The 27,531-nt window shown below is 38.8% G+C and overlaps 3 protein-coding genes and 1 pseudogene across 4 annotated transcripts; 3 read left to right on the top strand and 1 right to left on the bottom strand.

Moving 5' to 3' along the window:
• The first annotated feature begins 428 nt into the window (after positions 1-428).
• LOC108439232 (olfactory receptor 1496-like) lies at positions 429-1,862 on the top strand. 2 transcript variants are annotated; one of them, XM_037547608.1, is made up of 2 exons: positions 429-455; positions 894-1,862. In XM_037547608.1, exons 1-2 carry the CDS (start codon positions 432-434, stop codon positions 1,860-1,862), a joined length of 993 nt encoding a protein of 330 aa, XP_037403505.1. In that variant the 5' UTR covers positions 429-431. The 2 variants fall into 2 exon arrangements, with proteins under 2 accessions (XP_037403505.1, XP_017572991.2); XM_017717502.2 differs by lacking the exon at positions 429-455 and having other exon boundaries at positions 870-1,862.
• An 11,298-nt stretch (positions 1,863-13,160) lies between these two features.
• On the bottom strand, positions 13,161-15,702 carry LOC119266013 (annotated as a pseudogene).
• A 2,924-nt stretch (positions 15,703-18,626) lies between these two features.
• Positions 18,627-19,619, top strand: LOC108439233 (olfactory receptor 1-like). Its single transcript, XM_017717503.1, has one exon. The coding sequence runs from the start codon at positions 18,627-18,629 to the stop codon at positions 19,617-19,619; it is 993 nt and encodes a 330-aa protein (XP_017572992.1).
• Positions 19,620-23,184: 3,565 nt separating this feature from the next.
• On the top strand, positions 23,185-24,177 carry LOC108439235 (olfactory receptor 1F1-like). The gene has a single exon (XM_017717504.1). It carries the CDS (start codon positions 23,185-23,187, stop codon positions 24,175-24,177), a length of 993 nt encoding a protein of 330 aa, XP_017572993.1.
• The last annotated feature ends 3,354 nt before the right edge of the window (positions 24,178-27,531 follow it).

Raw genomic sequence — 27,531 nt, 5'->3', positions numbered from 1 at the left:
CAGTCTCATGATGGAAGGGTTTGATTTTGTTAATATTACAGGGTTCATTTTGAAACTATATATATCACACTACATATGATTTATGATAACTTTTGATCGAACCCCTTGAGTGTTTGTCAGAATCTGCATCACCATTTCTGTGTGTCAGGATGAGAGCTACTGATATTTTCACAATATAAAGGAAAGCGTGAGTTAAAATAATCACCAAAAAAATGGATGATAATAATAATAATATTAATTTGTACAAAAAGTGGTTCCTCTCCATTCGGACATTTTTCTCCTGCAGACTTATAGGGAATGGAAACAACTAAAGATACATCTATTCTGTCTTTAAATGTCAGATAAACATGCCACACATTATTTGATGCAAACAGTAAATTGTGATGTGACTGCTCGCCTTTCTTTTGCCAAACACTGTTGGAGTTGGCAGTATGACTTCCATTACAAACTCAGCTGTAATAATCCTACATTCTGTCCTGATTCATCATTTATGGTACAAATTGTATTTATCAGAGAATTAAATATTGCATTTTCATTTACTGCAAATGTGTTCCAGTTCACTATACAATCTTGTCTATAGAGATTTGTGTTTTTTCAGAGGTGTGCTTTTGAGAATGACGTAGACATAGACCGGTTATAAAGGTGTTTGATCTCTCTTGAAATTTTGTTCCAAAATATTTTTTCCTCTTGCAAAAGGTATTGGATCAAAACATCAGAGGTCAGTTTTTTCTTGTTCCTTGTTTCACTTGTGCTGTAAATTTGCTTAATCATTTTATTATCATTAAAGTTTTGATGGTTTGTAGTCTGATTAACTGTTTGAGGAGTCTAACTGTTGTTTCTTACATTTTGTTTCACACCAGTCTCCTTACATGACTACCATGGCAGCCCTTGAGAATACTACATTCATTCGCCCATCTGCATTTTACATCAGTGGACTGTCCAACATGCCGCATGCAAAGTATTACTATATGTTTTTGTGCTTTGTGTATGCTGTGACTGTTGTAGGGAATTCTTTTATAATGGGTACTATATACCTGGCACGTACTCTGCACACAGCAAAGTATATAGCTGTCTTTAATTTGGCCTTGTCTGATGTGTTTGGAAGTTCTGCTAGTATTCCGAAATATGCAGACATGTTTCTGCGTGAGGACCAGTACATACCTTATGAAGACTGTCTGGCAAGCATGTTTTTTGTTTTTTTTTTTATGACCATGCAGTCATACACTCTGCTTGCTTTGGCCTTTGACAGAGTAATTGCTATATGTTTTCCTCTGAGGTATCATGCTATTGTCACTAAAACCACAATGACTCTGATCATTGGTGTTATTTGGCTTGTCTCTGTATCTATCGTTGCCGCTCGTGTAGCTCTGACTACCAGACTGTCCTTCTGTAGATCTACCACAGTTAATAGCTATTTCTGCGATCATGGTCCAATGTTTAGACTAGCTTGTAATGATAATTCTCCTAATTACATGATGGCCTATGTTAATGTTGCTATTGTGCTTTGCCTTCCATTGATGCTAATAGCTATCTCTTATATTTGTATTGGTTTTGCTCTTTGTAAGATCTCACATGGTGCTGATCGAATCAAGGCTATGAAAACCTGCACTTCCCACATCATATTAGTGGCCATGTTTTATCTACCAATCACTAGTGTTTATATTACTGCTCTTACGACATACCTACATCCAAATACTAGAATAATGAACTCTGTCCTAACACAAACAATTCCACCCATGTTAAACCCGATTATATATTCTCTGAAGACAGAGGAAGTATTGCAGTCTATTAAAGTACTCTACAAACGAATGAAGGTGAACTTTGCAATGCAAGATCCTGTGAAAAACATTGTGAAGAATTAAAATGATATAATAACTTTAGTTTGGCTTACTCGCATAAAGCAGGGAATTGTTAACTGTCCATCACTTCAGGCTTCCATTACAATGCCTTTTTTTATTATTTTTCCGATATGCCCAAGATTGCAGTTCACTGTACTGTAAGTTAACAACTTTATAGAAAGTTTAATAAATGTCTATAAAATGATTAAATATTTATAAAAATGTTTCTAAAAAGTTTTTAAAAGCTGCATAACTGTTGTTAACATTTACAGTTATGTCGAAATTTTCATCAGTACAAATGAAACAAACATAGCAGGGACAGTTACCACAGCAAGAAACACACATAAAAAAATCTACAAAAAGTAAAGAATTTAATCTTTGTTTGCCTTGTTTCACTCTGTCATTCACTCCTGTGAAAAGAAAAGGTCATTTTCCAGGTTTATTATTATTATTGTTATTATTATGACCACCACTCATTTATAATTGTAGAGAAGGTTGGCAGGATAGGAAATGTGGACATTGTGTAAATGAAGAGAGATCAGCAACAGCTACAGCAAAGCACTGAATATTTTGCTTTGTAAATAGGTTTTGGTTAGTCAGTTACCATCTGTAAGATAACGCTAATTTCTGCATACATATCTCTGGGTTATTTAAAGGTGTCTTAGCCCTAAGCCAATGAAGGTTTACATTCACATTTAATCTCAGATGTCTACCTTGATTACAGAAATTTGATACTTACAACAGACATCCTAATAACACTTTCTTTATTTTGAAAGTTGCAGTTTGGATGTTGACTGCATCATTAAATATTTTTCCTCTCTTTCTGAATAAAACAGTTGGAATGGTATATAAATATGTTTAAAGTTTTAAAATGTACCATCCAATCCCCAGTCATACAATCTACATATGGAAGAAATGCTACACCAGCTCACATTTTCTGGGATGTCATGAAAACCAGTGTGTTTACTCATGTCTAGAATCAGAATCAGGCTTTATGTACCAGGTATGCTTACACATACAAGGAATTTAGTTTTGGTTACAGGAACTCACAGTGCAAAGTATTAGACAAACATTCCAATGTAGGAATACATGCATTCCTACCATCACTGACTCATACACACACAGACACAGTCAAACTTGGAAATCTTGGAAATCTGCTGAGTGCAGCAGCAGTTAAATGGTGTATTGTGACAAAGAAAGGGATAAGTAAGGTGATGGACAGTAACGAAGTAAATGTAATTTGTTACTGTACTTAAGTAGTTATTTTTTTTTAAAGTTTTTCCATTTTGGGTGACTTTTTACTTTCACTCCACTACATTTCAAAGTCAAATATCTTACTTTTTACTCTACTACATTTTGCTAAATCTGTTATTCCTTTTGGTTTTTGTGTGTATAAAAACATAACGTCAAAATGAATGACGTGCAAAGCAAGAACACAAATCAGTGCACAGTGCGCACTTTGTTTTGAGCTTGTTTTGACCTGTTGAACATACTGACCTAGTATGAACGCATATGGTTCAACATCAGTACAGCAGTGTAAAATCTTGGGAGTGTCTATTCCAACATAAATGATGGAACTAACCTAATTTTGTGTAAATAGACCACAATATAGAAATATGTACATATATGTAGTTGTAATTGGCATGTTTCTTGGGGAGATTGAAGATGAGCCGTGCTGCTGCATTCTGGATGAGTTGCAGAAGCTTGATGGCCTGCATGGGAAGACCAGCCAAGAGCGAGTTGCAGTAGTTAAGCCTTGAGATGACAAGAGACTACACTAGCACTAGCAAGTAGCCTCTTGAGTGAGAACAGGTTGGATCCTCCAGATGTTGTACAGGAGAAATCTGCATGACTGAGTTAGGTTTGTGATGTGAGTCGAGAACAATAACTGGCCATCCAGAATCACACCAAGACTTCTTGCCTCTAAATATGGAACAAGTAGAGAGTTCTCGAGTGAGATGGCAAAATTATGATGAGGAACTGTCATTGCAGGGATGAGTAGCAGCTCAGTCTTGCTAGGATTGAGCTTCAGATGGTGAGCTGCCATCCATGAATAAATGTCAGACAGACATGCTGAGATGCGACTGGAAACCTGTGTGTCAGAAGGTGAAAAAGAAAGCATTAGTTCAGTTTCATCAGCATAACAGTGATATGAGAAGCCATGAGATGATATTACATCACCAAGAGAGCTAATGTAAAGAAAAAAGAGAAGTCGACCCAGCACCGAGCCTTGTGGGACACCAGTGGAGAGCCTGCATGGAGAGGATGTGGATCCTCTCCATGTTATCTTTTAAGAGCGATCCTCCAGATAGGACTTGAACCACTTCCACGCATAGCCAGTGATCCCAAGGTTGGTGAGGACATCCAGAAAGATTGTATGGTAGACTTTCAAAACCTGCTGAGAAGTCAAGAAGAATCAAGACAGATAATAGTTTGGCTGATCTTGCTGATTGGAGCTTCTCAGTCACTGCTATAAGAGCAGTTTTGCTAGTTTGTTTATGAACAGAGACCTAAAGATGCAATATAGTAGGAAACTCATGTGTGAACCTGTGTTTAAAGCGCACACAGACACACACTTTCAAAGCCGCTTCTGCCTCAGGGTCCCGGCGCGGGGGTGGTGCTGTGTGTTTAAAGCAAGATTTAAAAAATTTTAATTTGTAACTTCAATATTTTTTCCAGATATCTGAACAGGTTTATTTTTTCTGTCATTTTTACCCACGGAAATGTGTCTCAATTCTTCATAGACCTCTTGTGTTGTTATGTGTTTCTCACGATGTGCTTTACATAGAACAAGTCGCATTACTAATGGTACAACTCCTAGTAAGTCATGCATGATGTCAGCTGGGAGTGATCTTGTGACATCGAAATAACTAAGAGCATTAAATGGACAACTATGCTATACACCATATATTGCACTGTTGGCAGAATTCTCTCTAATACAGTCCAGGTGATATCTATGAACATCAGCAGTTCTCAACATAAACTGTTCTTCACTGAAGTGTACATTCTTATTTGAATGGGTTGCCATGCAATAGCGGCAGATTCTTCTAGAATTAAATGCCATGTTGAATCCACCAATCATATGGGCAGACATATTGTCAGCAGAAATGGTAGCTAAAGCAGCACATACTTTGTAATTGTGGTCACCAAATGTTACAACAAAAGCTTCAGTTGAGTAATTTTAAATCATCAATCAGAGGTTTCAAAATAGTGTCCATATTTGCTCATTTAACAGTGCATTTCTGATCAACAGAGCCAGATAAATATGCTGTACCTTCGATCGGTACTTGCAACCAATATTGCCTACAGTGTAGTAAATGGCACAGAGCTTATGTTTTGCTCTTTTGGAACTGAGTGGATTAACCACTTCAAACTCATCTTCATACAAATGCAGACATAAAGCATCTGGATGAACAGAGAGAAATGGATGCTCTTTACAGAACATCCTTAAAGATATGTTCTTCTCTTTTTGCTTGCATATGATCCAATATATCCTCATGACTACAGTATTTTTTGAGGACATTAATTACTGGGACACAGGCATAACTTCCAATTTCCTGACCAGATGTATCTTTTACTTTATACTGCACAGGCTCAGTCATTCCCAAGTTAGATCTGCAATACTCAACAACTATTCAGAGCATATTACTTTGGAAGCATCATCAAAGAAGTCTGCAGGTTTCAAGAGTTCCAACAGTTCAGGACAATCTTCAACGCTGAAACCATTTTGTTGAAGATGGTAAGAAATCATAGAATCATAGTGCTCTTTAAAATCTTGGAACAAATTCTTAACATTGTCAAAAATTTTCTCTGAAACTTGTTACTAGTGCTTTTTTGTTGGGTGATGTGTGTACACCAGTAACATCATCTAAAGACACTTCATCTGAAGACACACTCTGAACATCTTCAGCATCACTCTGAATGCATGGCAAAATTGTATGTTTTTGGTAGACATGCCTCCTGAAAGATTCATATTTGGTAAAAGTTCTTTGACAGTTGTCAAGGCCACAGCTTACAGAAAAGTCTGATTCATGAGAGTGTATTAACCCAATATGCTGTACCAACTTCAACAAAGTGAAAAATCTGTGTGAACAGGTAGGACAACAAAATGGCTGCAGGGTAGGCCATGTTGAATATGAAGTAGGCACAGAACGCTGCAAGATTACCATCTTCCACACTCACAGTTCTGCAGGATTTCTAATCCGTCCATTTTCACTAAAGCAGCAGTTCTCCTCTCACAGAAGACCTTTTTCCAGCCACAGGAATTGAGTAGTTGAACAGGAGTATGGAGTGGATGGTTCCTCCTAAACAATGAGTTTTAGTTTAGCCATCTACAGATCGTCATAGGTATTTGAGTTCACCTCAAACAGCTCAGTAGTTACCAGTATTAGTATACTATGGTGTTCATGTAAATATTTTCGGTTCTCAAGTAGTGATGAACTTATACATAAATGTCTGGCCAGATATTATAACCTATAACTTCACTGTAGCTGACACCATTACAAATGGATACTTCTAAAAAAATTTAAAACGTGAATTTAGTTAATTATTTCAATTACTTTATGTAAATATTAATTTTTTAAAAAATTATCCCAAAGCTATTTACAACAGGCAATTAAAATAACAATAAAAAAACTAAAAATAACAAAACATATTGTAATGGTGGGGAGCAAAGAGACGGACGCATGTGCTGAGATAAGTGACTTTTATTATGGGCAAATCCAGGGTGATGGTCTAAATGGTCCAGGTTCATATAGTTGACACGAAGAGCAGGAAGGACAGACATGACAAAAAATAACACAGAACTCCAAACAGCATAAACGTAAAACAACCAGCACAATCAAATAGAACAATCAAACAGTACAAAGACCAACACAGACCAGGGCAAACACAGCGCTTAAATACACAAGGGCTAAAAAGGGATCACAAGACACAGGTGGAAACACCGGTGGAAACAATTCAGGGCCAGAGTAACCAAACAAGAGGCTGGACTGGGATCAAAACAAAAAGCACGTTGACTAGACCAAAACACAACACATGGACAGGACTGGGAGGGGCCAATCGTGACACATATGGAATATGTTTATATACCTAAAGGAGAACGTGATACGAGGTTGAATACACTGATGTGCCAAGTCATGGGATAGCAATATGTAAATTGATGTGGCATGAAGTGGTGTTTACTTCAGGGGATTGCTTGGGAATGCCCACACCTGTGTAAGTTGCGAGTTGTTATTGTGAGTGAGGCTGAACACTGGCCAGCATGCTCATGGCAAGGCGATAAATTATTGGAGTTCGAACAAGGCACAATAGTGAGTGCCAGACAGATTAAATATTCCATTTCCAAAGATGTGCAGGCATTTAACATCCCTCGATCCAGCGTGTCGCGTGTGTGCCAGGAATACATCATAGAAGGCATTAATACTCATGCAGTGGCCGCTCACAAGGGCTTAATGATAGTCACTGGCAGCGTCTGTCAATCTATATCTCATAGTTCTTCACCTTCTATTTTGGCACATTTAGCTAATCATAGTCAGGTCCACAGAACTGTTCAGTGTGACGATGTAACATAGCTACGCTGATTGGTTTTATGTTCATCAGTATTGTGCCACTGCATCCTGCAGCGTTAGTTCAAACCTGAAAATAATCAAATAAGTTCTGTCTGCCCACATGGATGGCAAATAAATTAAAGCAGTGCATGATTTTAAACCCACCATTCAATAAATGTTATAGCTTCCAACGAACAATATTTCTAATGATTAAATGGTTTTGATAAACCAAGAGAGAGTAACTGGTAAATGTTAGCTTTGCTAGCATGCAGCCAGCTCTGCTCACTACAGAACAGGTTCAAATTCTGACTAACAACAGCTTTACTGACACAAATTTAGATGATAATGACACAAATCTGAGGAAGCAAAGTCGAGTGGCTAAACTTAGAGAGACAGAAAGACAAATTAAACTGGAGCCTTCTAGCTAGCTAAACTAATGCTAGCCAGCTCCTCTCTCCTAGCTAACCTAACTTAGCATAGCTGAAAAGATCCAAAACCCCATTTAGATGATAACTTGTGAGCACAAATTTGAATGACTTGTGTTCAAGAGACAGAACGCTAAAACAGACTTGCTTAGTGGTGCTTTGAGCTGTACTGGGCGAGGCTAATGTAGCTAGTTATCCGGCTACAGGTGAAACCCACTGCAGTACAGGCTGTGTCAGCAACAGATGCTCAATAACACCTAGGGCTGCAGCTATCGATTATTTTAGTAATCGAGTACTCTACTGAAATATCGATTTGATTAATTGAGTGAAACATATTTCCTTATCCATTTATCCATTTTCTAAGCCGCTTCTCCGTCAGGGTCGCGCGGGGGGGGGCAGGATACACCCTGGACAGGTCGCCAGTCCATCGCAGGGCAGACAGACAGACACAAACAGCCACTCACACCTAGGGGCAATTTAGCATGTCCAATTGACCTGACTGCATGTCTTTGGACTGTGGGAGGAAACCGGAGAACCCGGAGGAAACCCACGCAGACACGGGGAGAACATGCAAACTCTGCAGAGGCATAAACATTGGCTTTATATTGTGCATTTTAGCTTCTGAACAGCTTAGCTTCTGGACATCTGAACAGGAACAGGTCCATGCAGTTTCACACATTTCTGCTGTGTGTGCTTTAATAGATTCAGGAGAATCGAGGCAAAGGCCATTGTGTGTGTGTTTGTGTTCTTTAAAGGAGCATTTGGTTGCAATGCAGGAAGGTGAGCATGTAAACATGCTCAGGGCTTAGGCTTGCCCTCTTTTTTGAAGCAATGTTACCTGCAGCTGAAAACAGACGCTCTGATGGTGTGGATATAGCTGGAATACACAGCAGAGACCTTGCCAGTTCTGCCGATGTTGGATAGCGTGCTGCATTCTTTTACCACCAAGTCTGGATTCTCCTTCTTGGACAGGGGATGTTCTCCAAAATACATAAAGATCTGTGGAATAATTGTGACAACAAAAGTATAAACATTTTTTTTGTTAATTTACATTTTGCACTTCAGTTATACCAGTCATTATCTGTATCAGGATGATTTTTCTATCCAGTATAATGCCTTATTGCAAGTACTTCATAGCACATCTTCAGGGAAGGTAAAAAATAGTCCTATAAAGCAATCTGAAATTTGTTAAGATTAAAAACAAAATTATTTACTTACCTCCTGCTCTACAGCATTTAACTGCTTCTCCTCATCTTGGTTTTCATCACTTGTGGTGGTATCTTATTCAAAGAAAGGTGTAGCCTCCTTGGCATATGCTGCTGATGCTTCTGTGCTAGATGTTCCATGGTTACTTGCGGTGGGCTGCCTCACTTGCTGTTTGGCAGCAAGTGCCATGGCTCGTACTGAATTTTGGACCTTGAATACTTCATTAGCAGGCAAGAATCTCAGTTTTCGAAACCTGGGATCCAAAGCAGCAGCAAGCAGGGTGATGTTTGGAGATTCAGGAGTAAACTTAGTTAGTTCTTCCCATCGTTCTGTGACCTATTCTGCTGCATGAGTCTGAAATGACCTCACAGGTGCAGTTTCAAGTTATGGCCTCTGTATGTTCTGCTTAAGTTTGTGCACAAGATGTGGAAGTGCAGAGAGTGTGACATATTATTGTTCACTCAGATACACTGTAGCTGATTGAAAGCGCTCAAGGACATGGTTCAGCTCCTCAATCAGGTTCCAGTCCCTCTCTGAGTCACTGCTGGATCAGAGAGTGTGGCAGTCACCGGCCATCTCTTCTTGTAGTCTGGACAACATGGCGTAGGTGCTGTTCCAGCGTGTACAGACATCTTGCACCAGCATGTTCTCCTTGACATTCACTTGTTTCTGCTTGTCCTTCAACTTGGCACATGAAAGTTCACTTTTTTGAAGTGTTCGACAAGGCTTCTTGCAGCTGCAACACACTTTGGGATAGCCTGATGAATCCTCAGAGAGCTTTGAACAACCAAGTTAACGGTGTGCCCTGCACAATGCACTGATGCCCATCCGAACCTTTCTTGCAAAATCTTCGATGCTGCCACAACATTAGCGCCATTGTCGTGGACGACAGCTTTGATTTTCTCTGCTGTAATGTCAAATTTGGTTATCACCTCCTCAATCCATTGTGTAATATGTGCAGCTGTATGTCTCTCCTCAAGGGGCATTGTTGTCAGGCAGTGTGACACCATTTTCCAATTCTTCCCAAGATATGGCATGTCACCCCCATATAAGCTTCTGTTGCGATTCTCGTCCAAATTTCAGTTGTGAGTGTAATGCTCTCAGCCTCTTGCGGGGCCTGTTTCATCTTGGCTTTGACACCTTCATACTTTTTCTCCATTTGTTTCATTTCATTTCAAATTTCAAATTTATTTGTATAGCGCTTTTTTTCAACGGATGTTGTCACAAAGCAAAGCAAAAATGTACAAAACCCCCCGTTGGGCAAGCCAGGGGCAACAGTGGCAAGGAAAAACTCCCTCAGAACTGAGGAAGAAACCTTGGGAGGAACCAGGCTCACCAGGGTGGGGGACCCATCCTCCTCTGGTCAAACTACCTACAAGTCATTATACTACTAATATTAAAAGCAGTAATATTGGTGTTAAGAATAGCTAGTAGTCCATGAGAATATCAGTGTAGGGTGGGCAGCTAGTCTAAGGCAGGTGGTGGCAGCTGGGGCGTGGGCAGCTGGTCTGAAGTGGGTAGCAGGAGGGATCGGCAGTCGGTTGTCCTTCAGTGTCCGGCCGGACATGTGGGTGATTGTATACTCGGAAAGAACGCAGGGAGATGGAATTAGTTTTATTCTATCCGTTTGTACATAAACAGGGAATGTAAACATTTACAGAGTGTGGCTAATGACTCCGGCAGATCTGACTATGACAGCTTAGCAAAAAGCAGAGTACCAGAAGTACACACAGACACGGCAGCACTCTGAAACAGTTTGGCATCCCTCCGCTCTACCGTCCACAAACTTGAGTGACCGTGTGCGAGCAGCGGGACGACAGCACCAGCGTCTCAGTTTACTATAATTCCCTGTGTCCATGGACCCCTGGATCTGCTGCCTTTATCTAGGAGGGGAACATTACCTACCAAAAGCTAAACTGAGCAAGTGAGTTTTCAGCCTAGTCTTAAAGATTGAAGAGTCCCAAACAGTTTCTGGAAGATCATTCCAGAGTTCGGGGGCTTTATAAGAAAAAGCTCTTCCCCCAGCTGAAACCTTCTGAATTCTGGGGATTATTAATAAGCCAGCACTCTGGCATCTGAGTAGTCGTGATGGCTGATAATGAGAAACAAGGTCTTATAAGTACTCGTGAGCAAGACCATGTAGGGCTTTATAAGTCAATAAAAGGATTTTATAATCAATACGGAATTTAATAGGCAGCCAATGAAGTGATGATAGCACTGGACTAATATGATCAAATTTTCTAGTTTTAGTGAGGATCCTGGCTTCGGCGTTTTGAACTAGTTGGAGTTTGTTTAAATTCCTGCTTGTACATCCTGACAGTAGTGCGTTACAGTAGTCTAGCCTAGAAGTATTAAAAGTGTGTACTAGTGTTTCTGCATCACGCAGGGATAGGGCATTTCTTATTATTTGGCGAGATTTAAGATTAAATCTGGTAATTTACTTCTGGCTAATTTTGGACCCAGAAAGAGAACCTCTGTTTTGTTACTGTTTAATAGGAGGAAGTTCACGTCTTTTTTCACGTCTTTTTCACGTCTTTTACACAGTCCTCCATTTTCTTTAACGTGTATTTGTCATCAGGCTTGGCTGATATGTACAGTTGCATATCGTCTGCATAACAATGAAAGTTTATGCCATGGTTACTTATAACTGTGCCTAACGGTAACATGTGTAGTGTAAATAATAATGGTCCTAAAATAGAGCCTTGCGGAATTCCAAATCTCACTTTTGAATAATTGGAAGATAAATTGTTTACCCTAACAAACTGATAACGTTCTGATAGGTACGATCTGAACCATGATAGGACTGTCCCTGTGACTCCAACCATGTTTTCTAACCTTTCTAAGAGAATATTGTGGTCTATTGTATCGAAAGCCGTGCTAAGGTCAAGTAGCACTAAGAGAGATATGTATATATGATATGATATGCCTTGATCAGAGGCAAGAAGAAGATCATTAGTTATCTTAAGCTAAGTTATCGTAGAGCTATCTCAGTGCTGTGGTGTGGCCTGAATCCAGATTGAAATTTTTCATATATATGGTTCTTGTGTAGATATGAACTAAGTTGTTGGGCCACAGCTTTTTCTAAGATCTTTGATATAAACAGTAGGTTAGAAACAGGTCTGTAATTAGACAATATGGCGACATCAAGATTTGGTTTCTTGATCAGGGGTTTGATAACTGCTAGTTTAAAAGCTTTGGGTACATGCCCAGAGGTGTCAAGTAACGAAGTACAAATACTTCGTTACCTTACTTAAGTAGAAATTTTGGTTATTTTTACTTTACTGGAGTAATTATTTTTTAGATGACTTTTTACTTCTACTCCTTACATTTTCACTCCATTATCTGTACTTTCTACTCCTTACATTTTAAAAATAGCCTCGTTACTGCCATTTCAATTGGACTTGTTTTCATTGCGTGTCATTGTTTAAAAAAACTCTATCCTGACTAATCGCGCCATCCGGATAGAGTGAATTTGATTGTGGTTGGATGAGAAGTATAAACATATAATATTCCGACATCCTATTGGTTTGTACGTGATCCATCGCACCTGCGCCTTCTTTTTTGTGATTGGATTTGTAATGTGAATAGAAAGGACCTCAAAGAAAGTAAAAGTGTCGCATTGTTTCTGACTGATATGGAGAGTATTTTGGTATATTATAATAGACTCCACCTCCCTTGCCTGATAATCTTGGCCTATGTGCATAATTACAGCCTACAGGCGTGGCTTCATTTAAAGCTAAATATTCATCTGGTCTAACCCATGTTTCAGTAAGACAAAAAAAGGCAAATTTATGATCGCTTATGATTTCATTTACGACGACTGCTTTAGAGTTTAGTGATCTTATATTAAGTAGTCCAAATTTTAGATCTAAGGTGTTAGTGCTATCATCAGAACTTTGATATATGTTGATTAGGTTATTTAAACGGACTGATTGAGTTTTTCAATGAGTAAATTTAGTTTTAATTCAGGGCAAAGACACAGTCTCAATGAAGCTGATCTTGGGTGACGCCTCAAGGTTGATCGAAGATGGTCGGTTTAGCCTGTCTGTCTGCGGCCTGGTCCCAGCTCTGGACTGTCAGTCGCTGTTTACACTACTCTGCCAACTAACTCAAAGACTATGTGCTATGCTGCACGAAAGTAAGGCAGCACCCTCCCGAGTGGGGTGGACACCATCCCTACCTATAAGACCAGGCTTGCCCTCAAAACGCAACCAATTGTCTATAAAGCCCACTTGATGTTAGGAACACCACTTGAACATCCAGCAGTTTAACGCCGTAAGCCTGCTGTAGGCTTCAGCGCCGCACAGCATTGGGATGGGGCCAGAGCAGATTACGGCATCAGACATCGTCTGGGCCTGTTTAATCACCTCTTTAATATTAGCCTTAGTTATCTCAGACTGCCGCAGACGGATATCATTGGCCCCTACATGAATGACTATCCTCGAATATCTCTTATCAGCTAAGAGTCTAAGGTTGCCACTAATGTCCGGCGCTCTGGCTCCCGATAAACATCTAACTGTAACCGCTGGCACCCCTAAAGGAGTAGTTAACTTCACATGTCAAACAATCGAGTCTCCTATGACCAGAGTACTTTTAACAGGCTTCACAGTGGGTGCTTCACTGAGTGGGGCAAACCTGTTTGACACGCGAATCGGAGGAGCGTGGTATTCCGGTGGGCTAGCTTTGGCCTCAGTTTTAGCATTAGCCTTAGCTTTCCAGCTAGACCGCCGAGTCGTCACCCATTCGCCCCGCTGTGAGGGCTCTAACGCCGGCGTCGAGGGGGTGCTAACTCTCCCTAGGGCACCTGGAGCTGCTAACGCTGCATCTGGCTGCCTATCCCTTAATAACCCCCGGATGCGCACCTCAAGCTGGTCCACCTTCTCTGCCAAACAGCTAACTAGCTGGCACTTAGCACAAACACAGCCACTATCGCTATCGCTAGAGGCGGATAAGGGCGTTAGACTAAATATGCCACACTCTGCGCAGATGAAACAACCAGCAGAAACCATGATATTTCAGCCACTTACCGCTTTTTGTTGATTTAGAAGCTGATAGCACAAAAAACACCGCAGTGACGCGCTCTCACATTAGGCACTAGTGGTAATTTATATTTTATCCATCAACTAAGAGACACACAGTGTCTAAGATTATGTTTTTGTCGCACCAGCCAAACATAATCGTAGATGAAAAAAAATCAAGCATATTGTTTCCGACCAAAGTAACTTTAGTTCAGCTAACTTTAACATGTATTTATTGTTTAGCTATCTTCTTAACTCCACAGCGCTGTGTTTACTGATTACATAAAGCCTGTATTAAGTCGAGAACATGTCTCCGTTGTAATAATCTAGCCACATATTTGACAGTATTCCTAATAATCAGCATTCCACAGGGCTCTCATTATGTTATTACAGTACATTAATGTTAATCTCATTGATTTGTTATAAGTTAAATTGACCTTGTCTCGGCTCCGCTCCATTCTGGGTGTCTTCGGCCAAGATGGTGCAGCATTGAAGATGTGCTGTTGTGGTAGGCAAGGACTATGTTGCACCGAATACATGTCACTGTGTTGTTCTTGCTGTGGAGCCTAAAATGCCCCCATACTTTTGACATTTTCTGTTTCTCAATTGCCCTTTTCTTCTCGTACGTCTTCCCTCGCCGCTTCCATATTCTCGCGTCTCAACTAAAAACCTCTGCTGCGTGCGCCTCCTCCTTCTTCCTGTGCGTGAGTGACGTAAGCATGTTGTGCCAAATTAAAAGTACTCAGTGCGAAATACTACACTCTGAGTTTTAAATTAAATAAACGATTCCTCGAGGCACAGAAAATTACTTGATCAATTTACGTAATCGAGTAACTCGAATTACTCGAGTAATCATTTCACCCCTAATAACACCCGTTTAGAGGATAAAGAAGAAAACACCCCAAAACTGGAGAAATTTGCAGTACTTTCTAAAGCGGCCCTGGTTACCTGAATTAGGAAAACTGAAATTAATGCTTGAACAAATACTTAAAGTTTTTCCAATGGCATTTATAGCCAAACTTGAGCAACTCAGTTATAAAACAGAAAACACCTTTTTAATGTGTATGTGGGAAGAGCTTTGGAGTTAGCTTACAATATTAGGTTTCTCCAGCATGGAGAGCTATTAAGCACGCAAGTCAAGTCAAATATGCACCAGAAGATGCACATGAACGCATGTTGGCAGTAACATCCATTAGCTAATCACTCAAAGATACTCAAATCTCCCATGCACAAGTACTTTACTCTTAATCTACTTCCTCTCCCAGCACACTCCTATTGAATCTGCACTTATGAAACTCCCGGAAATGCATACACACATGAAAATACATTAGAACCATAAACCCACAAGTTATATGAAACACAATGTCTTTTGTAATTTGATTTAATTATAAAATTAGTAATTATGCTTAAACTAAAAATCAATTTAAATAATTAGAGAAGTTTGGCTTAAATATAATTAAGAGTATTCCACATGTTGTGGAATTTACAGAACAGTGGGTTTACAGAACACTTATTTGGTGTTCCGTAAGGAGTAAGAACAAACAAAAACCCCCAATGTTCACAGTTTATGAGGGAGCTACCCTCAGCTGGCATGCGTTGGAGCTCAAAGAGAAAAAACACAGTCAGAAGTTCCTCACAGGTCAGCCGGCAGCTTGAGCATCGCCATGGAGCTTTCCAATGGCTGAAAAAACAAAAGTCATTCACAAAAGAAACACTAGGTTCCAACCAGGAGGATGTCAGCACGTCCCCTTCCATAGCACGGGTCCAGCGTCCGTCAGTTCCAGCAGTCTCTCCCTCTACGGCTAACAGCACGCGCTACGGTGCTGATTTGCGGAGAACACGCTTCAGTTCAGTTTCAGTTACCCCGACCTGCACTGCATCACCTCTTTTACTCTCTTCGCTTCGAGAATTTACCCACAAAAGCTCTCACGCAAGTGCTGCTGCCAGTTCCAGCATCTCTCTCTCTCTCTCGCCCACCAAAAAAACCTAGCTAGCATTAATTAGCTTAGTTAACATTAGCTCTCTGGTTCACTGGTTGAATCACTTGTTAAGCAAATCTCTCGTTTCTCCTTTCACTACCAGATCATCTGCGTCATCAATCACTTCCAATCGAGCTCCCGACCTGGAAAATTTGTCACAAATCAGAGTTAAAATCGGGCACAAAATTGTGTAACATACTCCCAGGCCAACAGGAGAGGACGGGGATGTGAACAAGGAACTTGACACCATTAGGTTAGCATTCAGTTCTGCTTTGCGTGAAATTTAACCCCACAAATTCACAAACCAATAACATTAGAAAACCAGCCATAGGTTCCGCTTTTTGAAGAAAACAGCCATATCATACATTCCCTCCAAACCCAGATTACCTAAAAAAACTACTTGTGTGATTATTACTCCACCCAATGTTAAAAAACGGTGAGATTATGGTTGACATAATAACAGGATATGACAGTGACAGGATAACGGTCCGGAAAAAAAAAAAACTCCTGAATTTGTTTTCGTCCTCTTGTGTTATTGTAATGCCCCCTTCTACTAGTTTTTGTAGAGGTTCTTCGGTGGTCATCTGGAGAACAGCCATCGTTGAGCAGAGGCAAACGCGTTGTGAGGGAAATCTCCGTGAAATGGCGCCTGAGGTTGACTGTTTAGATTGCTATTGAATGCTGATTGGTTGAGTGACATCAATAACTGCCCCAGAAAGTGCAAGGTTCTTATCCATTGATATTTGTTCAAATTCTGTTTTGGAGATTTTAAATATGTTTTCTTTGGTGTATTTAATTATCATTGTTTGGGAATGAAAGGAAGTGTCTTATAATAAATCTTATTTTCTCATTTGCTAAATGCCATATAAATAAATGCAAATTAAGTGAGACCAAACTTTTCTTTTTTGCTTTAAAGAATCCACTTGAATAAATTGCCACACTATTTAAAAACATCAAAGCTAAGAAGATGATGCAACAATATTCATTGTTTATTGCCCCCCCCCCCCCCCCCCCCCCACACACACACACACATTGTGTAGTGTATCCCTTGGTCTATTTGTATTCAAAGGTAGAAAATATGTGGCTGTTAAACTAAATCTAAACAATTAAACATTACATATTTTATTTAGGCATTTGTTCTTAATTTACTCAACTTGACTCTTAGAATTGCCTATAAATCCTTAATGGAAGTACTACAAAAAACAATGAAACAACAAATGAAAGTACATTTATGTACTTTTCAAAACTTTGTGCCTACACAAGTACAAAGCAGTACCATGCAAGGTCAAACTTGTACTTTTAGAAGTACATTTACTGATGGGGTACAGTTTTGTACTTCAAAGTACAAAATCTGTACCCTCTTGTACCTTTATTTCTGAGAGTGTATGTCACAAAAGGGATGAGATACTTTTATGTATGACTGTATATGTCCACACTGGACTGTCTTCTGGTGTTTGTGGTGTTATCTGTCATCTCATTGTGGTTTCCATCACTTGTTCTGCCCACGTTGACACATATGTATGTATGTATGTATGTATGTATGTAGTGACACATATGACTCCTCCATTGCTCCAGGACTGCCCACTGCTCTGGGCAAGTGTGATCACTGTCCCCTAGTGTGTGTATTCACTAATGTGTATGTGGTGTTTCACTGCGGGGTTAAATGTGGAGGTGAAATTTCCCCCTTGTGGGACTAATAAAGGTCATGTAATCTTGATGCCTCCTCTGGCCTTAAAAAAATTCAGATCAAAGGAGCATAGGACAGCAACATTATCCAAAACACCTCTGCAGCACCCCAACTATTGCATTGTAATCAATTTTATTCCTTGTCTATGGAGATTTGTGTTTTTTTGGAGGTGTGCTTTTGAGGATGATGTAAGCATAGGTCAGTTATAAATCTGTTTGATCTCTCCTGAAATTCTGTTCAAAAACATTTTGTCCTGCTGCAGAAGGTATTGTATCAAACCACTGTGGATCAGTTTTTAACATCCTGTACTCTTATTTCACATGAGTTTCACAGACTGTCAATTGGCAGTGATTAATTATTTTTGGTACGAATTAAATCATTATTATATGCATGAACATTTTGATGATTTGTAGTCTTATGAACTGTCTCAAGATTCTGTAACTACATTTTTTTATTGTACAACTTATTTAATGAGATAGGCAATTATTGCATTTTTTTATTCACTACAAATAGATTTCTGTTTAGCCTTGTTTATAGACATTTGTGCTCTATAGAGATTGGTGTTTTTTTGGAGGTGTGCTTTTGAGGGTGATGTAAACATGATGTAGGACAGTTATAGTTCAGTTATAAAAGTGTGCGATCTCATCTACTCTAAAAAGTTTTGTTCTGATGCAGAAGGTACTGTATCAAAGGTACTGTATCGCTGTAAATCAGTTTTTAGCATCTTGTACTCGTGTCATTCAACTCATTAGTAGTTTTACACAGTTTTTGACTAATGATTTATGTATGATTTCTGATTTGTATTAAAATGTGATTAATCATTTGTTATTTGCTTTAACATTTTAATGCTTTGTTCTGTGATGGACTGCTTGAAGGGTCTGTAACTGCTCTTTCGTTTATTTTATTTAAGATCAGTCTCCTGACATGACTTCTGTGGCATCCCTTGAAAATTCTACATTTATTCGCCCCCCAACATTTTACATCAGTGGATTGTACAACATGCCGCATACAAAATATTACTATATGTTTTTGTGCTTTGTCTACGCTGTGACAATCTTAGGGAATTCTTTTATTATGGGTACAATATACCTGGCACGCACTCTGCACACAGCTAAGTATATAGCTGTCTTCAACTTGGCCTTGTCTGATCTGGGTGGAAGCTCTGCTATTATTCCTAAGTATGCAGATATGTTTCTGGTTGAGAACCAGTACATACCTTATGAAGACTGTCTGACAAGCATGTTCTTTGTTTTTCTTTTTATGACCATGCAGTCATATACTCTGCTTGCTTTGGCCTTTGACAGAGTAATTGCTATATGTTTTCCTCTGAGGTATCATGCTATTGTCACCAAAACCACAATGAGTCTGATCATTGGTTTTATGTGGCTTATCTCTATATTTCTTGTTACTGTCCGTTTGGTTCTGATTGCCAGACTGTCCTTCTGTAGATCCACCATAGTTTATAGCTATTTCTGTGATTATTTCCCTATATTCACACTAGCTTGTAATGATAATTCTCCTAATTATGTCTTGGCTTATGTCAATCTTTCTGTTCTGCTTTGCATTCCATTGATGCTAATAGGTTTTTCCTATGTTTGTATTGGTGTTGCTCTGTGTAAGATCTCACAGGGCGCTGAACGAATCAAAGCTATGAAAACCTGCACTTCCCACCTCATATTAGTGGCCATGTATTATCTACCAATCATTAGCGTTTATATAAGTGCTCACACAACATACATACATCCAAATACTAGAATAATCAACTCCGTTCTAACACAAATAATTCCGCCTGTGTTAAACCCCATCATATATACTCTGAAGACAGAGGAGGTATTGCAGTCTATTAAAGTACTCTACAAACGAATTAAGTTAAACTTTCTAATGGAAGATCCTGTGAAAAGCATTGTGAAGAATTAAAATCATATAATAACTGTAGTTTGGTGTACTGGCATAAAGTGGAGCATAGTTCACTGTTCGCTGAGTTAAAAGACTTAAATACTGCCCTTCAGGATTCTATTAAAATTATTATTATGTGATTGTAGTTAGGCTCCAGCACCCCCTGCAATCCTGAGGGAGAAGCGGCTTAGAAAATGTGTGTGTGTGTGTGTGTGTGTGTGTGTGTGTGTGTGTGTGTGTGTGTGTGTGTGTGTGTGTGTGTGTGTGAGATTGTAGTTGAATGTACTGCAAGTTAATGAAACATAAACCATGAGCAAAAAACCATGCAAAGAAATATTTTATATTTTTTAGTTTAATATATACTTTTTCATGCTCTTTGAAAGACACTTTAAAAAGATTAAAAATGAAGATAAAGCATAATTCACCTGTGTTATCACCAGGACAATCATGGAATATATTCACATATCATCTCAGCTGTCTACTTTGTAACAGTCATTCAGAAAAATATTATTTACTTTGAGTGTTGTGGTTTGAATGTTGTCTCCTTCATTAAATTATTTAGATTTTTTAAGAAAAGAGTTGCTGTTTTTTTAAAATATGGTGAGGTTTTATTAAAATATAAAGTTTCAAAATGTAGCATCACTATACAGTCCATACAGTCTATATATAAAAACAAAGCTGCAAAAAACAGCTACCTTGTTGGTCCTTCATGTAGATGTAAAGTCAGAAAAAGTAGCTCATTTGTTGCTGCACAGTTTTTATTGGTCATCCTCTAGTACTTCATCAGTGATCATGAGGTGCTGCCTACAGGATGCTGTCTTAGTCCAGCAGTGACTCTGAATTGTTTAAAAACTCCAGGAGTACTGCTGTGTCTGATCCACTCATACTAGCGTAACACACACACTCATATGTCATTATCGTGTTAATGCCTCTGCCCTACTGAGAATGATGCACCACCCAAATTATTCCTACTCTGTGTGGGAACACTGTTGACTGGGTAAAGGTGGAAAAACAATAATTGCAAAGAAACAGATTGTACAGAACAGTCTGTAACTGTAGAAATACAAAGTATACCTTTATAGTAAGTGGAGCTGATAAAATGGACAATAAGTGTGGAAGCAAGGTAGATGTACCTAATAAAATGCTCAGCGAGTGTACATTCATTTAATGTAAGTGTGTGTGGCCTGGGTGGACCCACATTCCTGGTCTGATTAATGGTCCAATTCTGACACTGCTGGGCACCTTCCTGCTTCTGAACACTGCTGGAGGAGTAAGCATGGGTTACATTGCAGACAGCCATCATAATCTGGCTATCAGATCTATTATTTATTATACTAATTAAATTCATGAAAGAATCTGATATTGCATTATTGCAAATCAATTTGGTTTTAATGGTTTTTGCGATAACATACACTATATGGACAAAAGTATTGGGACATGCCTCTTGATCAATTAATTCAGGTGTTTCATTTAGTCCCATTGCCACTGATGTATAAAATCAAACACCCAGCCATGCAGTCTGCTTTTTACAAACGCGTGAAAAATCACATCATGCATAAAAGTCACAAATGCTCTGCTGACTCCATCAATGCAGAGTTCCAACTCTGGAGACTGGAGCAGTGTAAATGTATTCTGTGGAGTGATGAATCATGCTTCTCTATCTGGCAGTCTGGTGGATGAGTCTGGATTTGGTGAATGCCAGGAGAACCTGTCTGACTGTACTGCAGCAACTGTAAAGTTTGGTGGAGGAGGGATAATGCTATGGGGTTATTTTCAGGGGTTGGCCTAGGCCCTTTAATCCAGTGAAGGGAAATTTTAATGCTTCAACATATCAAGACATTTTGGACAATTGTATTCTCCCAACTTTGTGGGAACAGTTTGAGGAAAGCCTTTTTCTGTTCCAGCATGACTGAGCCCCAATGCACAAAGCAAGGTCCATAAAGGCATGGTTGATTATGTTTGGTCTAGAAGAACTTGACTGGGCTGTACAGAGCCCTTACCTCAACCCCATCAAACACTTTTGGAATAAACTAGAACAGAGATTGCAATTCAGGCCCTCTCATTCAACATCAGTAGCCACGTTTACATGCAGCCTAATCCATTAATAATCAGACTAATAGCTCAATTAGAATAGAATATGTCCATGTATACACTTCAATCAGAATAGTCTAGTACATATTGAGGCCATTCGGAATGCAACTGCTATCCGATTGAACGAGCTGGGTTAATTCTATTAATAATCTATTATATAGAAGAATAATAGCCATGTACACGCCTGTATCCAATTCCATTTTCAACCGGAATGTCTAAGTACTTTCTGTACATGTTCATTGTGTCTAGTCTGCAGAGGGGACGGGTTTATGCTCTGATCATTATAAGATGGCAGTGTAACGGGCATCCAGCTTTTGTGCCTCAGAAAACGGCGTCTTCCTCTCGCCCTTCTTTAATAAGTACATGTGAAGTACATTTTACTGAGTCTTTCGTCATTTTAAAGCAATTAAAAGCACAAGCATGCCATTTAAAACTCATCTCACTCTGACTGGACCTCAGGTGATGTTCGCAGTCATGGTAACATTTACTCTAAGTGGCCATTTTGGATCAAAATACTTTTTTTTTTTAATTTACAAATATTTGAGCATGTAAACGAAAAGTGTGCATATAAACACCTCAGTCTTAATCTGTAATTGGAATGTGTTCAATCGGATTGGCAAAATTTGTAATAATCTTTAATCTAGACCTTGGCAAAATGATTAATGTGACATGAATCAGATTTTGTCAGAAACCACATCACCATGTCCTTCAGGATGAAGTCTACAGGGGCCTTGTCACATTAGAAAAAATTTTAAAAGATCACAAATAACAAATTTGTACAAAATAGTCCCACTCCATTTAGGCTTTTTTCACCTAGAGGATTATGGCAGATGGAAAACAACTAAAGATCTATGCTAGGCTGCCTTTAAATGTTGCAGCATTGCAGCATGTTATGCAAACAGTCAGGACATGACTGGGTTGTTACATGACTGGGTACCTTTGTCCTGCCAAACACTGCATAGGAATGGTTAGGAGTTACATTGCAGACACAGCTGTAATAATCTTTCATTCTATCCTGATTGATCATTTATTGTACAATGTATTTATTGAGAGAATAAATTATTGCATTTTTTATTCACTACAAGCAGATTTCTGTTTAGCCTTGTTTCTAGACATTTGTGCTCTATAGAGAGTTTTTTTTGGAGGTGATGTATTTGAAGATGATGTAAATGTGACATAGGTCAGTTATAGTTCAGTTATAAAAGTGTTTGATCTCCTTTGCAGTTCTACTGTAAAAAGTTTTGTGCTGCTGCAGAAGGTACTGTATCAAATTACTGTAAATCAGTTTTTAACATCCTGTACTCTTGTTATTTAACTTGTGTAGTTTTACACAGTTTTTGACTAATGATTTATGTATGATTTCTGATTTGTATGTTAAAATGCTATTAATCATTTGTTATTTGCTTTAACATTTTGATGGTTTGTAGTGTGATGGACTGTTTGAAGGGTCTGTAACTGCTCTTTCTTTTATTTTATTTAAGATCAATCTCCTGACATGACTTCTGTGGTGTCCTTTGAGAATGCTACATTCATTCGTCCCTCCACTTTTTATATCAGTGGATTGTACAACATGCCGCATACAAAGTATTACTATATGTTTTTGTGCTTTGTGTATGCTGTGACTCTTTTAGGGAATTCTTTTATTATGGGTACTATATACCTGGCACGTGCTCTGCATACAGCTAAGTATATAGCTGTCTTCAACTTGGCCTTGTCGGATCTGTTTGGAAGCTCTGCTATAATTCCGAAGTATGCAGATATGTTTCTACTTGAGAACCAGTACATATCTTTTGAAGACTGTCTGACAAGCATGTTTTTTATTTTGCTTTTTATGACAATGCAATCTTTTACTCTGCTTGCTCTCTCCTTTGACAGAGTAATTGCTATATGTTTTCCTCTGAGGTATCATGCTATTGTCACCAAAACCACAATGACTCTGATCATTGGTGTTATGTGGCTTGTCTCTGTATCTGTAGTTACTGTCCGTGTAGCTCTGATTACCAGACTGTCCTTCTGCAAATCTACTACAGTTTATAGCTATTTCTGTGATCACGGCCCCATCTACAGACTAGCGTGCAATGATAGTTATTTTAATTACATAATAGCATATGCCAATGTTGCTATTGTGCTTTGCATTCCATTAACACTCATAGCTTTCTCATATGTTTGTATTGGCTTTGCACTGCTTAAGATCTCACACGGTGCAGAGCAAATTAAAGCTATGAAAACCTGCACTTCCCACCTCATATTAGTGGCCATGTTTTATCTGCCAATCATTAGCGTTTATATCACTTCTCTTACAACATACCTACATCCAAATACTAGAATAATCAACTCAGTTCTAACACAAACAATTCCACCCATGTTAAACCCCATCATATATACGCTGAAGACAGAGGAGGTATTGCAGACTGTTAAAGCACTTTGCAAACGAGTGAAAGTGAACTATGCAATGCAAGAGCCAGTGAAAAGCCTTGCAAAGAATTAAAACAATACAGTAACTGTAGTTTGGCTTACTTGCATTAAGCAGAGAATTGTTCAGTTTTTTCATGGAGTTAAAAGCCTCAAACACTTTAAACTTCAAGCTTTTATTCAGTTATTTTTCTTATTGTCATTAAATTAGGCCCATCATTGTAATTTAACATGCTCCAAATTAACATTTTGTGCAAAGGTAAAAAAATATTTATTTAGCATTCAGGTATATATGAAAATGAAGAATTTAATAAAAGTCTGTACACTGCTTATAGATTCATGAAAATGTCCCAAAAAGGTGTTTTAAACCTGCATGTTTACAGTTATGTAGCTACTTTCATCAGTACAAACAAATGACATATAGCAGAGGAACTTTCCATGGCAAAAAACATCCATAAAACACTACTTTTTCAGTAAAACATATACTTCTCCATGCTCTTTAAAAGACACCTGTTAAGATAATGAAAAAAGCACATAGACACAGAAACATAGAGCTGTTCTATGGTATATTTCATCCTGTCATTTGTTCCTCTGTAAAAAAAAAAAAAAAAAGGATCATATTCTGTTTGTTATTGTATGTCATTTACCACCACTCTCATTGGAAATGTCAAAACAGACATATACATATCTAGATGCCATGCTGCCTGTTGTTCTCTATGTGATGCAATACGTCTGCACGTCCGCCGTGTTGGAGCGGTCAATATCCGCTTGTGAACAAATTCACTTGTACTGAGAAATGATGAATTCTTAGGATTAAATCCGTCACAACATCCTTATTACTGAACCACTTTTCACCAAATTTGTTTAGTTATAATCTCCAGACATAGATTCATCTAGGCTATACAGACTGCTCTCAGTAGCTCAGTAGTCTGTACCTGATGTAGCCTGAGCTCTTGTAAAAAGACAATCAGCAAATCCATCAATATGTGATTTGAGTCACTTTCTGGTGCTTGAAGCCGCACCATTTAAGGCGGAAAGGAAAATGTGAAGAAGAAACTGGCTGATGCACCAATTAAGGTGGAACTGGAAAATTCGAGCAAGATGCTGGCTGATGCACCATTTAAGGTGGAACAGGACAATGCAAACAAGAAGCTGGCTGATGCACCATTTAAGGTGGAATGGGAAAATTCGAATAAGAAGCTGGCTGATGCACCATTTAAGGTGGAACAGGAAAATTCGAACAAGAAGCTAACTTCAGGTCATTATAATAATATTAAGGAGTGTAAGGACTATTAAATGAAATAAGTTCAATACAAGCAGAGGAAACAGTCACATCAACAGGTTCTCTGTGCTTCACCAACCACATGGCCATATATCAACACAAACATTACAGAAAGATGAGCATATATCACTGCGTTCCCTACATTATATAATCATATCTCTCTTTCTGACTGCAATATTCTTGAAATAGTATAATTGTGGACAGTATCTTTCTTAAACTACAATTCTCTAATGGTACTGAATGCTGTCCAGTAGCATAGACTGCCCTGAAATGGCGGCACCATTGACGTGCCTGCCTGGACCTAGGTATGTATATCTGTGTGTCAAAGGATATAGGCTGTGTAGAGTATGTGGACTTTGTGTGAGAGCTCAAAAATGACTGGGGAGTCAGATTCTGCAAGGGAGTCAGAATTTAGCAGAACTAAATTAAACAAGCAACAATTGGACATCAAACATATTTTGACGGATCAAGTATATTTGAAGCCCAAAGTTGGAACACTGCGTAGAATGTAAATAAACATTTAATGTAAGGATATGCAAATCATGTACACCTAATTTTTTTAAGGAAAATAGGAGAAAGACAATATATCAAATATTTAAACTGAGAAACTATTGTTTTTTGAAAAATATAAGCCCATTTTGAATTTGATGCCAGCAACACATTCCAAAAAAGCTGGGATGGGGGCATGTTTACGCCTGTGTTTTATCACCACTTCTTTTAACCACAATCTGTGAGCATTTGGGAACTAAAGAGACCAACTGCTGTAGTTTTGAAAGTGATGTTTTCCCATTCTTGCTTGATAGAAGATTTCAGCTGCTCAACAGTTACGAGGCTCATTTGTCATATTTTTCATTTCATAATGTTGCAAATGTTTTTAGTGGTGATAGGTCTGGACTGCAGGCAGGCCAGTTTAGCACCAGATTCTTTTAATATGGAGCCATGCTGTTGTAATACGTGCAGAATGTGGTTTGGCATTGTCTTGTTGCAATAATCAAGGCTTTCCCTGAAAAAGACGTCGTCTGGATGGCAGCATATGCTTCATAGATGTGCTATGTGCACTAATGCACCCCTATATACTGGCTTTTGAACTGTGCACTGATAACAAGCTGAGTGGTCTTTAGCCCAGAGGACAGAGTGTTCGCAAAAACAATTTAAAATGTTGATTTGTCAGACCACAGGACAGTTTTCCACTTTACCTCAGTCCATCTTAAATGAGTTCAGGCCCAGAGAAGGAGGCAGCATTCCTGGATTCTGTTTATATATGGTTTCTTCTTGCATTTTACATTTTTAACTTGCATTTGTGGATGCAGCAATAAATTGTTTTCACAGGCAGTAGTATTTAGAAGTGTTTCTGAGTCCATGCAGTGATTTCCACTACAGAACCATGTCTGTTTTTAATGCAGTGCCACCCGAGGGCTCAAAGATTATGGCCAGCAAATACTGTTTTTTGGCCTTGTCCCTTGCATACAGAGATTTCTCCAGATTCTCTGAGTAGTTAATGGTGTTATGTACCTTAGTCGAGGAAATCCCCAAGTTCTTTATTGTTTTATGTTGAAGCGAGATTTATTATGGGCAAATCCATAATCAGGGTTGAGACAGTCCAAGTTCAATGAGCCAATTCAGAGAACAGGAGGGACAGACATAATGCATAATGAACACAGGATAAACAGACTACGGAGGCCAGAGAAACACCAAACAAAACAATTTAAACCATACATCAAACACTTCAAACAAAGACCAGGGAGAAACTCAACGATCAAGGGCGGAGTCATGAAACAAGGGGGCAGGACAGTGAAGAATCAAAACAAAAAGCACATGGACAAGACTGGGAGGTAAACACAAGCACATGGAAGGGGCCAATCATGACACACTATTTGATCATGCAGTCTTTCACAGTGTTCTGAATCCCTCCCCATCTTTATTTCTGAAAGATTCAGCCCCTCTGAGATTTTCTTTTTATACACATTCATGTTACTGACCTGTTGCAATTTAATCCCCAGGTGTTTCTTTTTAGCATTACACAACTTTACCTGCATTTTGCTGCCCATGTCCCAACTTTTAAATGTGCCATTTATATATTTTAGCCTTATGTTTAATTATTTTGTGTGTAGAAAGTGCCATTGGATTGCTGCTCAATTTTGTTGTACA

The sequence above is a fragment of the Pygocentrus nattereri genome, chromosome 18 (assembly GCF_015220715.1).
Source record: "Pygocentrus nattereri isolate fPygNat1 chromosome 18, fPygNat1.pri, whole genome shotgun sequence".
Lineage (NCBI taxonomy): Eukaryota > Metazoa > Chordata > Actinopteri > Characiformes > Serrasalmidae > Pygocentrus > Pygocentrus nattereri.
This window is presented reverse-complemented; position numbering and strand designations above follow the sequence as displayed.